The sequence below is a fragment of the Pyxicephalus adspersus genome, chromosome 2, assembly GCF_032062135.1.
Source record: "Pyxicephalus adspersus chromosome 2, UCB_Pads_2.0, whole genome shotgun sequence".
NCBI classification, from domain to species: Eukaryota; Metazoa; Chordata; class Amphibia; order Anura; family Pyxicephalidae; genus Pyxicephalus; species Pyxicephalus adspersus.
In genome coordinates, this window is record NC_092859.1 from 158,708,341 (window position 1) to 158,722,717 (window position 14,377).

The 14,377-nt window shown below is 43.7% G+C and overlaps 1 protein-coding gene across 1 annotated transcript; it reads left to right on the forward strand.

Moving 5' to 3' along the window:
• The first annotated feature begins 3,627 nt into the window (after positions 1–3,627).
• RNF181 (ring finger protein 181) lies at positions 3,628–12,914 on the forward strand. The gene is made up of 6 exons (XM_072402886.1): positions 3,628–3,794; positions 5,063–5,167; positions 7,464–7,597; positions 8,810–8,925; positions 9,702–9,776; positions 10,617–12,914. The coding sequence occupies exons 2-6, from the start codon at positions 5,082–5,084 to the stop codon at positions 10,674–10,676; spliced, it is 471 nt and encodes a 156-aa protein (XP_072258987.1). The 5' UTR covers positions 3,628–3,794; positions 5,063–5,081; the 3' UTR covers positions 10,677–12,914.
• Positions 12,915–14,377: the final 1,463 nt, after the last annotated feature.

Genomic DNA, 14,377 nt, shown 5'->3' on the forward strand with positions numbered 1-14,377 from the left:
CTGGGGAGGAAGCAAAGTTATAAACAACGAAGGGAGGAAGAGCAGGGTGTGTCAGTGTGTGCGGTGAGCCCACCACAGGCCACGTCTGAGCACCTGGTTCAGTTTTCTCCTTCTCATGCCGCTATCGTTTTGTGTTCTTCCTCCACCGCCCTCACTGTTTAGGACACAAGTAACTTGTATTAGGGGAGGAACCAACTTTGTATTGGGTGGAGTGGTGCTTTATATTTCCTAGCACCAGGAGCAGTGATGATGGGCAAATGCTGCTGTATTTCCCCCCTTGAACCATTATTGCATGGTTCTTGGTGGTACACTACTGTCATATAGATAACTAGACACAACCACCTTCCATGATTTTGTAGTCTGTGGTATCACCGGTACAAATGTACATACCTCTGTCAGTGCACAACTCTTTGTATGGTCCACCATGGGCATTACACAGCAGCAAACTTCAATGGGTGAACTGGTGGTACCACCAGGAGTTGTAGAAGATTCGTCCATCTCTGTCACTTGTACATGTTTCCCCACCTCCATATTCTCCTCCCTTTCTAGGATTACCACTTTGACAACTCTACCATCTGCACCTACAAATCACAACAGACATTGCTGAACAAGACATAGACAAGCAAACCAGGGCTATGCTAATGAGTAGGAAGAGAAGGAGGCTTACACAAAGGGAATCCAATTTATTGCAAAGCACAGGCATTGGGTCTGATTCATTAAAGCTCTCCAGGACTGGAAAAGATACACTATCATGGGGGAACTTTGGTGATCCTGGACTTGTTCTATTCCAGATTTGCTGGTTCAACCATGATAGTCTATCTTCTCCAGTCCTGGAGAGCTTTGAGCTATTCATGCTATTATTATTTGGTGCCCACTAAAAGGCAAAAATGACACACCAAGAAGAGGCAACGAGCATGACTATGAGGAAGTAATTTTAGTGATGCATCTGCTAGCTGTCACAGCTTTGTCCCCCATGGCAAAGACATTGGAAAGTTTCTTTTAGGCTGCAGGGGACTGGCATAGTCGATAAGTATGTCAGGGCCATGAGGTCATTAAGTATTTCAGCTCAATCTGGGATAACAGTTCACTTCAGAAGCGACTAGCAAACTGTACAAAAAAGACCGGTGGGCAGAACTTAAAAAACCTGCCCTGGAGGTGCGGGCGTGCCACCTGCCAGTGTAACATCTGACCTTCATCACAATTAGTCAGGCCGCATACCAATTAGCTGGAGAATGCGTCTGACTCTCCGTAAACAATGTCTGTAATAGGAATGCAATCAGATCTTATAAAAGAGGAAGGAAGGATACTTGTAGTGACAACCACAGATGGCGCCATTGTGAAAAGCGCTGTCACAACATGTTTCAAAACCAACGTTTCGGGCCCCGCAGGTCCCTTCCTCAAGGCAACAAAGCGACTTTCAAATGGCTGCTATAGGCTCAGCCGCAGGAACACTTGGGGGCCCCTAAACGTTGGCTTTCAAACACGTGTGACAGCGCGTTCGCAATAACAAGTGTATTATAATTTTTGGGGGAAGAATTCACAATGGTGACAGAAGTTCCCTGTCAAGTCAGAAAACAATTCCCTATTCACGAATGATCTGGCTAGAACTATATCAGTACAGATGTATTATTTGAAAGAAATTACTAGTGACAGAAATGTCCTAAATTGATGAATGACAATGGTGAAAAAACAATGTATAGAATGCGTTATAGAAATCAGGAATAAAATAATTCTTTTAAATGCTGCTACCACGGGGATGAAAATAGGGGTGTGGATGCCCTGGATGGGGTGCCCAACTTATGCTGACACAGCCCTTCAGGTGGTGGGTGAGCAGTCAGGCAGTTGGAGGGGATTATTGCAAAGAGGAAATTGCCTGCGAAAATGACCGGCCTGATCATAGAAACTTAAACCGGACCTATCATCACACTTTTCATTTTTTATAAAAGGGCAGATAACAATGGCGAACTCATTTTTTGTTGAGTTAGATCTTACACTTGTTTTTTACTAATTTTTGGGTGGTGAATGCAGAAATGAACCCAGTTTTTTTGCTATCATGTCTATTTTTTACGATACAGGGTACCCTCCATTTTTGTCAAAAAACATACAAATTTTACATACAATGAAAAAATAATGAAATAATACCTTGAATGTAATGTTTATTTAAATTTATTTTGTTCATACAAAGGATTTATTGTTACTATATGCCTTTTTTTTTTTACAGTAAAACATTTGAAAAGTTTACGCTTATAGCTTTTCCTGGAGTGTTCAGTGTTAGGACAATCCTGAAGGATGCTCTAACAATAGTCAGCCATCATATGTACATCCCATCTACCCTGATACTGTCCTTCCATAACCATCAAATCTTGGTGGAATTGTTCATCTTGCACATCACTGACTGCACCAAGGTTTTCCGGGAATTTAGAAAGATGGCTGTGCAGAAAACGCACCTTAATGCTCATATTGCAACCAAGCATTTTGTATCTCTCCAAGAGTTTCTGGACAATTTTTGTGTAATTTTTTTGCTCGTTTGTTTCCAAGAAAGTCCTTGACAATGGCTGTAATGATAACCAAGCATTCTTTTCAACTTAGGACATTCTCCTGATAAAATGTTCATCTTTGATGAGCTGCCAAATCTGTGGACCATCAAACACACCGGCCTTTATTTTTTCAAATGACCGGCTAGGAAATGCCAAAATGAGGTACTTGAAAGTCTGCTTGTGTGTGAAATTCCCCCACCTACTACGGTTCTCTCCTCCTGGATCACTGTCTGTATTAGTCTGTCATTTGCAATCCTTATTTAATGTACAGCGCTGCGTAATATGTTGGCGCTATATAAATCCTGTTTATTAATAATAATAATTACCTTTTCTCATTTTTCTTTGCTGTCTACTGTTCATGCTAGCAACAATTTGTCTAGTAAAACACCCTATTTCTGTGACTCAGAACAGAAAAAGGTGTAACTAACAGAACATGTTATGTTTACCTGCAATAATATTCTTACTTCTGTGATTTCTGTACAACATAACCAGGCAAGACAATGTAATACATGTTCTAGCTTGACTTAAAATCTCTTGAGCCTCAAAACCTCTTTCTTTGCTTTCCCCTTGCGCTCGCTCCATGGTTTTCTTTTTTAGGATTTTTTTTATTTAGTGGCCCTGTAACTCCAAACCCTGAAGGGCCAGTGGTAATTATTTTAGGGTTGCCATAGTTTACCTGTGCAAACCTAAAATGAGAAGTCTCTGCAGCCTACATAAAGCTTAAAGTGTTTACCAACAAGCAATACATGACGGACAGCATTATAGCATACACTGGAGTTATGTTATCTGCTCCCTACACCGCCATTATAACCTCTCACACCTCCCCTCAGGATCTCTACCTTTCATCCCCATAACTGCCATGGTAATCTAGTACCCTGACGTCACCACCCGGTTAGATCACATGACGTCTACGAGCTTTACTTCCGTGTTTATCTACAAAACCCGCCTCCTCATGTTCCCCTATTGGTGCAAAGGATAATTCAGGGCCCCTGATTGGTGAAAGCTTTGAGCCCTGACCCGGACTGTCATACTCACGTGATAACTCGACGTCACCACATGACTTACACGGCTTCTACCGACCTTTACTTCCGTGTTTATCCACAGATCCCGCCTCCTCTGCTCGCCTATTGGTGCGAAAGGTAATTCAGGATCTTTGATTGGTTAAAGTAGTGATTCCGGTCACTCTTGCTGTGTCACCTGGACTACTTCCTGGAGCTTGTGGTGCTGTGTTCTCTGTGGAGATTCTGAGGGCGTCAGGTAATCTGTGTGTGTGTGTTATATTTGTGTCTATAGCTGTACAGAGCTTTAAATGTAGTCTGCCAGTATGTGCCAGAGGAAAGTCAGATCAATCACCAGCCAGGCAATCAGCATTTTCAGGAAGGGAGGTCTGCAGTGTCAGTGACTTGTGTCATGGGGGACATGGGCTCTCCATGGTTTCACATGGGGGGAAGGGTTGCCGTCTTTGACTTTTGATGCTCATGCTGGTCGCACACTGGTTGATGGGGACACGAGCAGGAAACTCCTGCGCCCTAACAATTAGCAGCCAATGTGAGTGTTCCCTAACAATCAGCAGCCAATGTGAGCGCTCCCTAACAATCAGTAGCCAATGTGAGTTCTCCCTAATAATTGGCAGCCAATGTGAGCGCTCCCTAACAATCGGATGAGAGCCAATGAGAGCTCATCTTAATAATCAGCAGTTAATGTGAGCGTGCCCTAACAATCAGCAGCCAATGATAGCCCAACAATCAGAGGCCAATGTAAGCATGTTCTTATAATTAGCCGCCAATAGGAGCACACCCCAACAATCAGCAGCCAATGTGAGTGCGCCCTAACAATCAACAGCCAATGGGAGCATATTCTAATCATCAGCAGTTAATGTGAGCGCGCCCTAACAATCAGCAGCCAATGGGAGCCCATTCTTATAATCAGCAGTTAATGTGAGTGCGCCCTAACAATCAGCAGCCAATGGGAGCCATCCTAATAATCAGCAGCCAATAGGAATGCACTCTAACAATTAGCAGCCAATGTGAGCGCGTCCTAATAACAGGCAGCCAATGAGAGCGCGCCCTAACAATCAGCCGCCAATGGGAGCACATTTTAATAATCAGCAGCAAATGTGAGCATGCCTTAACAATCAGCAGCTAATGGGAAAGCGCCCTAATAATCAGCAGCCAATAGGAACGCACCCTAACAATCAGCAGCCAATAGGAACGCACCCTAACAATCAGCAGCCAATGTGAGCGTGTCCTAACAATCAGCAGCCAATGTGACCACACCCAAACAATTAGCAGCCAATAGGAGCATACCCCAAAAAATCAGCAGCCAATGGTAGCGCACCCTAATAATCAGCAGCCAATAGGAGTGTGCCCTAACAATCAGCAGCCCGATTGTTCAGTGAATGCAGTGTCTTTACCCAATGTTTGATCTCTTTAGTACATTGCACAGTGCATGGCCACCTTTAGCTTTTTCTGTATTCCATCACCTTACATCCTCCGTGTCCCCCATGTTTGGTGATTTATTTGCAGGTGGCTCCTCTTCGTGTCAATGGCGTCGTACTTTGATGAACATAACTGTGAGCCCACTGTGCCGGAGGAGCAATATCGCCAGAATGCCTTGTTGGAGCTGGCCAGGTGAGTGACCCCACCGATATTCCATACAATGGGTTGTGTCTATGCAGGGGAAGAAAACAGGTTCTCTTTAATGAGGCAGCAGATGCATCCTTCTGCTCCTCCGCTGCTCCTTTCACCTTCAGCCTGCATTATGAGTCAGAGCTTACACAGGGCTGAGGGCGGTCTCATCACACCCATGTGACCACTTCCTGCCAATCACTGAGATACAGGGGCTGGACTTGCTTGCTTCTCATACCTGGAAGGAGCGGTGAATGGGAACATAGACTGGAGCTGTCCTTTGTAAAAGGTTATCCAATATGGAGGTGATCCGGTGTAGAAGTGATCTGATATAAAGGTGAGCTAATATAAAGGTGAGCTAATACCGCTCTCCACCTCACTTCTGGTCCTTTCCTAAAGATCAGAGCAGTTGGAGAACTTTATTGAGCAGACTGAGCCCTGTGATTGGAGGAGTGCCCAACCATATAAGTTTTATAGGTCACATGACCAGACTTTTCTCCAATCACAAAGCTCTTTTTTCTTCATACAGAAAAACAAAGCCCGACTCCGCATAGTAAATATGTGCTTACAATTAATGGGGGATCTCTAGCCCACCCAATCAGGTCCATGAAATTGTCAGGGGATGTGTTCAGTGTTTGGACCTCTCTGCAGCATTTTACACATATGTTTCATCAAAGGGAATATCCAGAACAACTTGTGTCTATTCAGGATTCACCCACTACAGTATTTTCCCCAGAATTTCTTGGTGGGTGGTTGTGATCTGATATTGTAGCTTGTGATGGCTTTAGTGGCATTTATCATATTCCCTGGTCGGGCTCTGGGCTATTACATATGTGAGATGGGGATTCTACTAGGCATTTCCTAGGGTGGTCTCTATGCTAATACAGCCTGTCCATGAATGCTTTCTTGTACGTTCACCGGCCGCTTCCTCTTTCCTGACCTCTGGGTATAAATCTTACAATTGTTCATTTGCTGAGAGATCTGAGGCATTTCCTTCCCCTTATACATTCTAATTATTCCTGGCTGTGTATTTATATCACAGTGTTAAACCCAGAAATATTTTTAAGCTGGGTGGGATGAAATTGTAGGTGGGTGGCAGCCCCTGTATTATTACCTTATCAGTAACCCCCCCAAAAACAGCCGGGGGTTCACTAAAAAGTGCCGGGTGGTGCGCCAGCTAAAAGGGGCTGGGGAGAACACTGCACAGAAATCTGTCTGGGAATATTTTATATTATTGATTTAAACAAAAGGGCTTTGAAAGTTCCCTTTCCTCAGAAATCAGTTATAACCTGTCAGTGTTCTCCCCAGCCCCATTTAGCTGGGCGCACCACCCAGCACTTTTCATTAACCACCCGGCTGTTTTTGGGTAGTTACTGATAGGTTGGGTCACAATACAAGGTCTGCCACCCGCCTAAAACTTCTTCCCACCCGGTTAAAAAAAAATCCTGGGTTGAGCACTGCCTGTGCAGTGCCAACATGCTGCAGACAAGGATTCGTACTATCTGTAACAAAGCAGCGGTCACTCTGCAGAGGTCTGACCTCCTGTGTCAGTGATTTTCAGTGGGCAGTGAGCTGAATCCTTACGCTTTTGAAGAATCTGTCACTGCAAACAGATATTGAAAAAAGCAACCACAGCAGCAGTTACAAGCTAAGATTTTCAGGGCCAACTCCACTACCTCCCCTTTCCTCCCATTACTCTGTAAAGCCCCTTCATAGTTCCCTTTTCCCTGCAATCTCCTACAAAGCCTGATTATGGCATCGGAGGTTCCCCTTCTTCCTCTGACCTCTGCTCATGCAATGATTTGTGAACACAACAAAGTACTATAAGCTCAGCCCATGTGACGGCGCCCCCCCTAGGAGAAGCCTATAAACAACAGGTAACATTACCAAGTGTCGTCCTGCCCAGGGTGGAAGTTTGGGATGGCGTTGGAGAATGGAGAGGATATGGAAAGTTTAGGAGTATTTTTTTAATACAGAGAGGAAGGGGGTCTATTTTAAAGGGTAAGGGTAGTGCCCAAAAAATATTAAATATTTGTGCCCAGTTTAGGAGATTTTCCATCACTTACAGTTATCTCCTTAGGTGTCCCCATTGGGGTTCCCTTCTCGCTCTTTTTGTTTTATTGACAATGCAAAATTTGTGATTTTCCTGTGCCTTAGCCCCAGAGCTGAGGTCCTCAGGATTAATAATTATTATAATATTAATATTATATAATAATTCTCCAAGCAACAAGAAAAGTCTAAACATTCTTTGTCAGTCTCCTGCAGGAATAATTTTTGCAATTGTCTTTGTGTCTGTTAGGAGTCTCCTCAGCGGGATGGATATCGACCTCGGGCCCATGGACCTTTCAGACTGGGACCACAGACTTCCTCCTCCAGCTTCCAAAAAAGTGGTAGAAAATTTACCAAAAGTCACAATAACGGCGAAGCAGGCGGGTAAGATCCAGACTTTTATTTATAGAGCACCTGTCATTACACTGCATCATCATTTACAATATTTAAGAGGAATAGACTGCAGAGATGGAGACATAATCCTGCCCCTGTACAAAGCATTGGTCACACCACATCTGGAATATGCAGTCCAGGTTTGGGCCCCAGTTCACATAAAGGACATTGTGGGATTGGAGAGAGTGCAGAGAAGGGCAACTAAACTAATAAAAGGAATGGAGGAGCTCCGCTATGAGGAGAGATTAATGGAAATGAATCTATTCTCCCTTGAGAAGAGACGTATAAGGGGGGATATGATCACTCTGTATAAATATATAAACGGTCCATATAGAGAACTCTCTTCCCAATTATTCACTGTAAGATCATTACAAAGCACAAGGGGGCGCTCTTTGCATCTGGAGGTAAAGAAGTTTAAGCTTCGGATAAGGAAGGGATTCTTCACTGTAAGGGCTGTGAAAATGTGGAATCGGCTCCCTCAGGAAGGAGTTTCAGCAAGTTCTATAGAAGAAAAAGCTGGATGATTTCTAGAAGCACAGAATATAACTGGGGATTAAGGCTTTAAAGTAAAGATAACAGAGACTGCTGATCCAGGGAACATCCGATTGTCTCCTAGGATCAGGAAGGAATTTTTTCCTCTGTTGCAGCAAATTGTACCCGGGGTTTTTTGCCTTCCTCTGGACCAACTATGTCTTATAGGGTTTTATATCTGGGATATGTTTATTTCCCTTGTGGTTGAACCTATTGGACTTATGTCTTTTTTCAACCTGACCTACTATATAACTATGGCAGGAATAAAAATTGTCATACGTACAAAATCTTAGCACTGCTCACAGTCTAACTATATACAGTCCAAAGAAATTTTATAAATGATTTATATCTCCTGTTTTTTGCACTGTCGTTTCGCAGCCCAACACGCTGCCTGTACTGCCTGTAAAGAAGTATTCTACACTTGTTTTGTACATATAAATAATCCTGTGACAGTTTTAGACATATTTGTTTGTCCCACAAATTGTCTGCAGTGTTTTAATAATAAGTGGCTCCTAAAGAGGACCTGTCAAGCCCTGTAGGCAGCCAGTTTGTGGAATGGCCCGCAGTGTTCACAAAATAGTTTCACATTTGTTGTGTATGAGTGACAGGTGCACAGGTGGTTAAAAGCAAAAAGAAAACTTGGGTTTTATAATGAGTTGACTTTCCCTGCAGACGCTGCCCTCAAATGTCCAGTGTGCTTGTTGGAGTTCGAGGAAGGAGAAACAGTGCGGCAGTTACCTTGTGAGCATCTTTTCCACTCGGCCTGCATTCTGCCGTGGCTGGGAAAGGTAAGAAAAGCCGTTTCCTGTATTGTGGATTATTGGAATCATTGGGCCTGATTTAATAAAGCTCGCCAAGGCTGGAGAGTAAACACTTTCATTAGTAAAGCTGGGTGATCCAGCAAACCTGGACTGTATTTTTTCAAATATTTTGTTATTTGTTAGCAAATGTTTTTATTCCTGGACCAGATACATTTCAGGCTTCCTGGATCACCAAGCTTCACTGATGATGCCAGGACCAAACTGGCAAGGAATGACCAGTGATTTAATCAAGGGTGCCCAAAACTTATTGGTGTGTGGGGTAGGGGTCTATCTGGTTTTATCCTACAAAGCTCCTTTAGAATGCTGGGCTGTGTAGACCAGTCAGAGTGCCCATGCTGACCCCTGTCCACTGCTAAAAGCTCTTACAATGGACACGTGAGCATCAGAACTGGGCCATGGAGCAATGAAAGAAGGTAATTTGGTCTGATGAATTGTTTTCTTTCAGATCATGTGACTGGCCAGGTGTATCATTTATCCAGGTAAGAGATGGCAGCAGGGTGCATTATGGGAAGAAGGCCAGTCAACGAGGCATCCGGGTGCATTATGGGTAGAATGGAGGCTGGTGGAGGTAGTGTGACCTACAGAATCTGCTGCTCACATGTTAGTGCTTGATACCACAAGACACCTTAAGATGTCTTGTGGAGACCATGCCTGGATGGGTGACATAATATTGGGGGGGGGAGGTTATGTTTTGGTTGACCATTATATATCTTAATATTTTATTTTCCCCTCTCTGTCTGCAGACTAATTCCTGCCCCCTTTGCAGAGATGAATTGCCCACCGACAGTCCGGACTATGAGGAATACAAACAGGAAAAGGTAACAGAAGCACAGATTCCATTTCTAAGTAATGTAGATTAGAAAGCTACCTTAAAATCTTTTCCTGCAGGTTTTTTATTGCTGTCTTGAACTCCATTGGGCATGATATGACCCACTATCCATGTGACATCCATACATAAAATAGGAGTATGGTTGTCGCCAGGATATAAAGGCTCAGACAGCAATGCAAATGGCAAACATCTCTAAGCTGTATGCGGAGCTTGGATTTTATCTGCATCTAAAACCAAAAACATAAAACATCAGGACACTTACGTCACGCATCCCGAGAGGCTCCGGATTGCTCATTCTGCGCATGCCCGATCTGAGCATTTTTTTTCACCAAAGAGAAAGATGTGCCGATCTCACACATGCGCAGGTACATCGGCTCTTTCTTTTTCTCCCCTTCATAGTGGCTTCGTCACCCGATCTCACATCTGCACAGTGTGAGATATGGTGATGTAGCAAGAAGTCCGGAAGAGAACCTCGTGCAAGAAGTCCTTCATGCTGGTACAAAGAGGAATTCCAGGATGACGGAGCACCGGATTGTGGGAAGGACCAGCACCATCGAGGGATTTGCAGGAATTAGTTAGGTGTGAGTTTTTAATTTTTAGTTTAGTTCCACTTTAAGCCCAGTATAATGGGTGAAATACGTCAGGAGGGAAGCCATGTTCTGATATGAGATTGTACTCTGGAACTATGCTGTTCATTTTGAATAAAGCTGACTTCTAGAACTATACAGCAGTATTTGTGGCAGTGCAGAGCAGCACAGGTTAGCACATTGACAAGATGTGTAAGGTTGCCATTCAGAATAAATTTTTCTCACCTCATTATATCTTACAGGCTAGAAGAAAGCAGAAAGAACACAGGTTGGAGTATCTGCACGACGCCATGTATACTTGATCCAACACTCTCTACCTTTTTGTGAGATCTTATGGCTCACTCACACACAATCTGAGCCCCCGGCTGGAACACTCAGCATTAGATGTGCAGCCGGGATTGTGAACTGTCACCAATCTGAAAGAGCCATATTGTTTTTATATGTAAAGTTTCTTTTTGTATCCTTCTTTGTTTCCCGTAAATAGAAGATCTCTATACAATCAAATGTAGTTTAGTTATGTGGTCACCGGCACGTAGAGGGAGGAGATCAATCAAATGCTGGTTTGTGATCACTGTGGAAGAAAATAATGCATTGTTGGGGGTTGTGACGTATACCAGTGGTTAGCACTCCGGCCTTTGCAGCACTAGGTGCCAGGTTTGAATCTCCACCAGGACATTATCTGCATGGAGTTTGCAGGTTCTCCCCGTGTTTGTGTGGGTTTCCTTTGGGTACTCCGGTTTCCTCTCACATTCCAAAAACATGCAGTTAGATTAATTGGCTTTCCCTCAAAAATTGACCTTAGAATGTGATAATGACATATGACTATGGAAGGGACATTAAATTATGACCCCCCCCCCCCTTTGAGGGACAACTAATGACATGACTATAGACTATGTACAGCGCTGTGTGATATGTCGGCGCTATATAAATACTGTGTAATAGCAACTATTACCTTCCTTCTGCTGCCTGGATTCCTAACAATTGTTATGGGAGGTTGGGATCTTCTGAGCTGGTAGGAAGTGAGTTGTTAGCTGTGACTTCCATGGTATCCTTCCGTCAATCCTGGCAGATTCAGAAGAGCAGTTCATATTATTATTGCTGCAGTGCAATGGGCTTTTTAAAAAAAAAAAATCACTTTCAAAAAAAAAAAATGTATTTACCTTTATTTTTAAAACACAATAGGAGGGGAGAGATGGAATAGTGGGTGAGTAGAGAGGGTTTTAAAAGACAGAAGAAGACGGGTAGGTGAGGGGGAAGCGTTGGGTTTTAAATGAGCAGAAAGTAGGAGCAAGCCGAATAGGACGAGGAGACCATTCCAGAGATTCGGGGAAGTTCTAGAAAAGTCTTGGAGCCGTGCGTGTGATGGTTATGAGCCAATTTTTCCTGGCTTGCAGAAGATTACAGGATAGCCCTCTGATGACATACGCATGATTTCGTGCATGCGCAGAAGGAGCTTTTGGTTTGGGGAGTTTTGGGTTCTATTAAAGAGACATTATCATCCTGCCTAACAAAGTGACATCTCTGTAAATTCCCCCCAACCTTCCTTTACTGCTGCTATTGTCCAGGAACTGTCATAAGGAAGGCGGACACATACTATACCTTTATAGTTACAGAGGAAGTCAGGCTGAAAAAAGACATAAGTCCATCAAAATTGCCAACTAGGGAAGTAAACATATCCCAGATTTAAAACCCTATGGACATAGTTGATCCAGAGGAAGGCAAAAAAAAAACCCTTCTCAAATCCCGGTACAATTTGCTTCAACAGGGGAAAAAGAATTCCTTCTTGATTCCTATAAAGCAGTCAGATGTTCCCTGGATCAGCAGTCTCTGTTATCTTTGCTTTAAAGCTTTAATTCCCAGTTATATTCATGGAGGTGCCTGGTGGTTGTGCTGACTGTGGTGTTGGAGCAGCAAGGTATGAGGGGGGTGGTCCTTTCCCCGAGACACTATCAGTCTGTTCTGTATAGCAATAAGGCCTCTTTGATTGCCCCCCAAAGCATCCAGACACTGGCCTGTGGCAATGCACATTTACCGCATGTTGACCTAAAGTGGAACTCGACTTACAACTCGCCTGTCCCTGTTTCCTCGCAGGGCTTGGGTTGCTGGGTATCCTGGCCCAGCTCAGTTTTTTTTGGCAGATACCCAGAGCAATCAGACTGGTTGGTGGGATCATTGCAGGATGGACATCGCCTGTCTCTACAATAACGACCGGCCTGATCGAGCAGTTTTAGTTCCACTTTACCATTATGTATTATCACAAGCACAAAGGTGTGAATGCAGCCCAGTAACAAATATCCATCAGTGACCTCCATGGCCAATGCATCTGTGCAATCCTGGACACTTGTACCTGCTTGAACCCCCGCGTGGGTCCTTCAGCCAAATCCCAGACTACAAGGCGGTTTGGCATTATGGTGCAATTGATCTCTTTTTATTTGTGTTGATGCAATATAATGTTATACAAACCAATAATTCACCATTCTGCAGATTGTCATTTTATACAGACTAACAACCATGAGCAATAAAACAAGTGAAGACCTTCATAGTGTTGTCATGTGTGCATGGGATTTACGTGGATGTTATTGGACTTTTTTATTTATAACAATGTGGTCAGGAAGAATCTTCACATCCAAAGGAGAAACAAGAACAAATGTTTATCGTGCTGTCTGGTAGCTGTAGCCACAAATCATATGGTGATGCAATGAGCTGGGGTACAATCTATAGGGGGTGCAAGGCTTGTCTCTGCTGGAAGACGTGGCGATGTCATCTACACCCCCTGCTGGGGGAATCTGGCATTGGTGCAGTGCTCACCCAATGTCATTTAGCAATCCTCCATACTGCACCTGGGGGGAGAAGATGCAGCATGGTGTCTCCTGCCCATCCTCCCCTCTTTGTAGACCAGCTCTGTTTTCAGCGCGTTTGTTGCAGTCACCGGAAACAACCAATCATCTCCAGCTATGATTATGAAGCGCCTGTACTGGGCTGGAAGAGTTTTTCTCTTACCTGAGGTTCGATGGGTGCACAGCAGACAATGGCGCCTCACTTCTAATATCATTCTAACATTTGTCCTTAATGGATGATGAGGGGAAGTCTTTTGTTTGAGGTATTTAAATGAAGTCTCTGAACTCTATCATCAGATATTTTTGGAGTCCCCCACATTCAGAGAACTTTTTGTCAACTTTATACAGAATTGGAGTTGATGAGTCCTATGTATGACTCATGGAAAGCTGCAGTGGGAGGACCCCCCTATTGCACACTGGGGTCACCGGACGTAATACCGCTTAACGGATTGCAGTTCATTTTCTTAGGTGTGGGCATCCATTAGGCCCCTATTATACCTCTGCGGTCCTTTAAGGTTTGGTATTTGGTGCAAACAAAGGCACCGGCAATGTGCAGCATGTTCCAGGTGTGCAGCCATGTGGCCCCAAGGTGCTATTCTAAAAAACTGGCTCTGCACAGCAAAATACCCCATAGCAAAGGCCTTAAGGGGGCAATAAACAACTTTTGTCTATTCACCCCTTCATAATAAATAAAGGAATAGCAGTTATGTGGTGACGTGCTCATGATGTCCAGACCAGCTGAGGGTGACAACACTGATCCTCCATAGCAGTGATTGTCAACCAGGGTTACTCCAGAGGTTCCTTGAGCAATGAGCAGTTTGTACCTCCAAGGTTAGTGTAAGTGACACCAATGATCCTTTTGGCTATCTGTAAGGATGACATTGTTCCCACTGGCCACCACACCATGTCCAATGAATTAGACATATACTGAGACCCAAAAGTTATTACAAGGATTCCCCCATGTCAAAATGGTAGAGAAGAGTAAAGTCAGTGCATGTTGTCACCTTATGATTGTCCTCTCCTTCTGTGTCACTGTCTGTATCTCTCTGTCATTTGCAACCCCTATATAATGTACAGCACTGCGTAATATGTTGGCGCTATATAAATCTTGTTTATTAATATATTGGCAGGATCATCAGTTGAATATGAGAAAATAATAAGAGGAA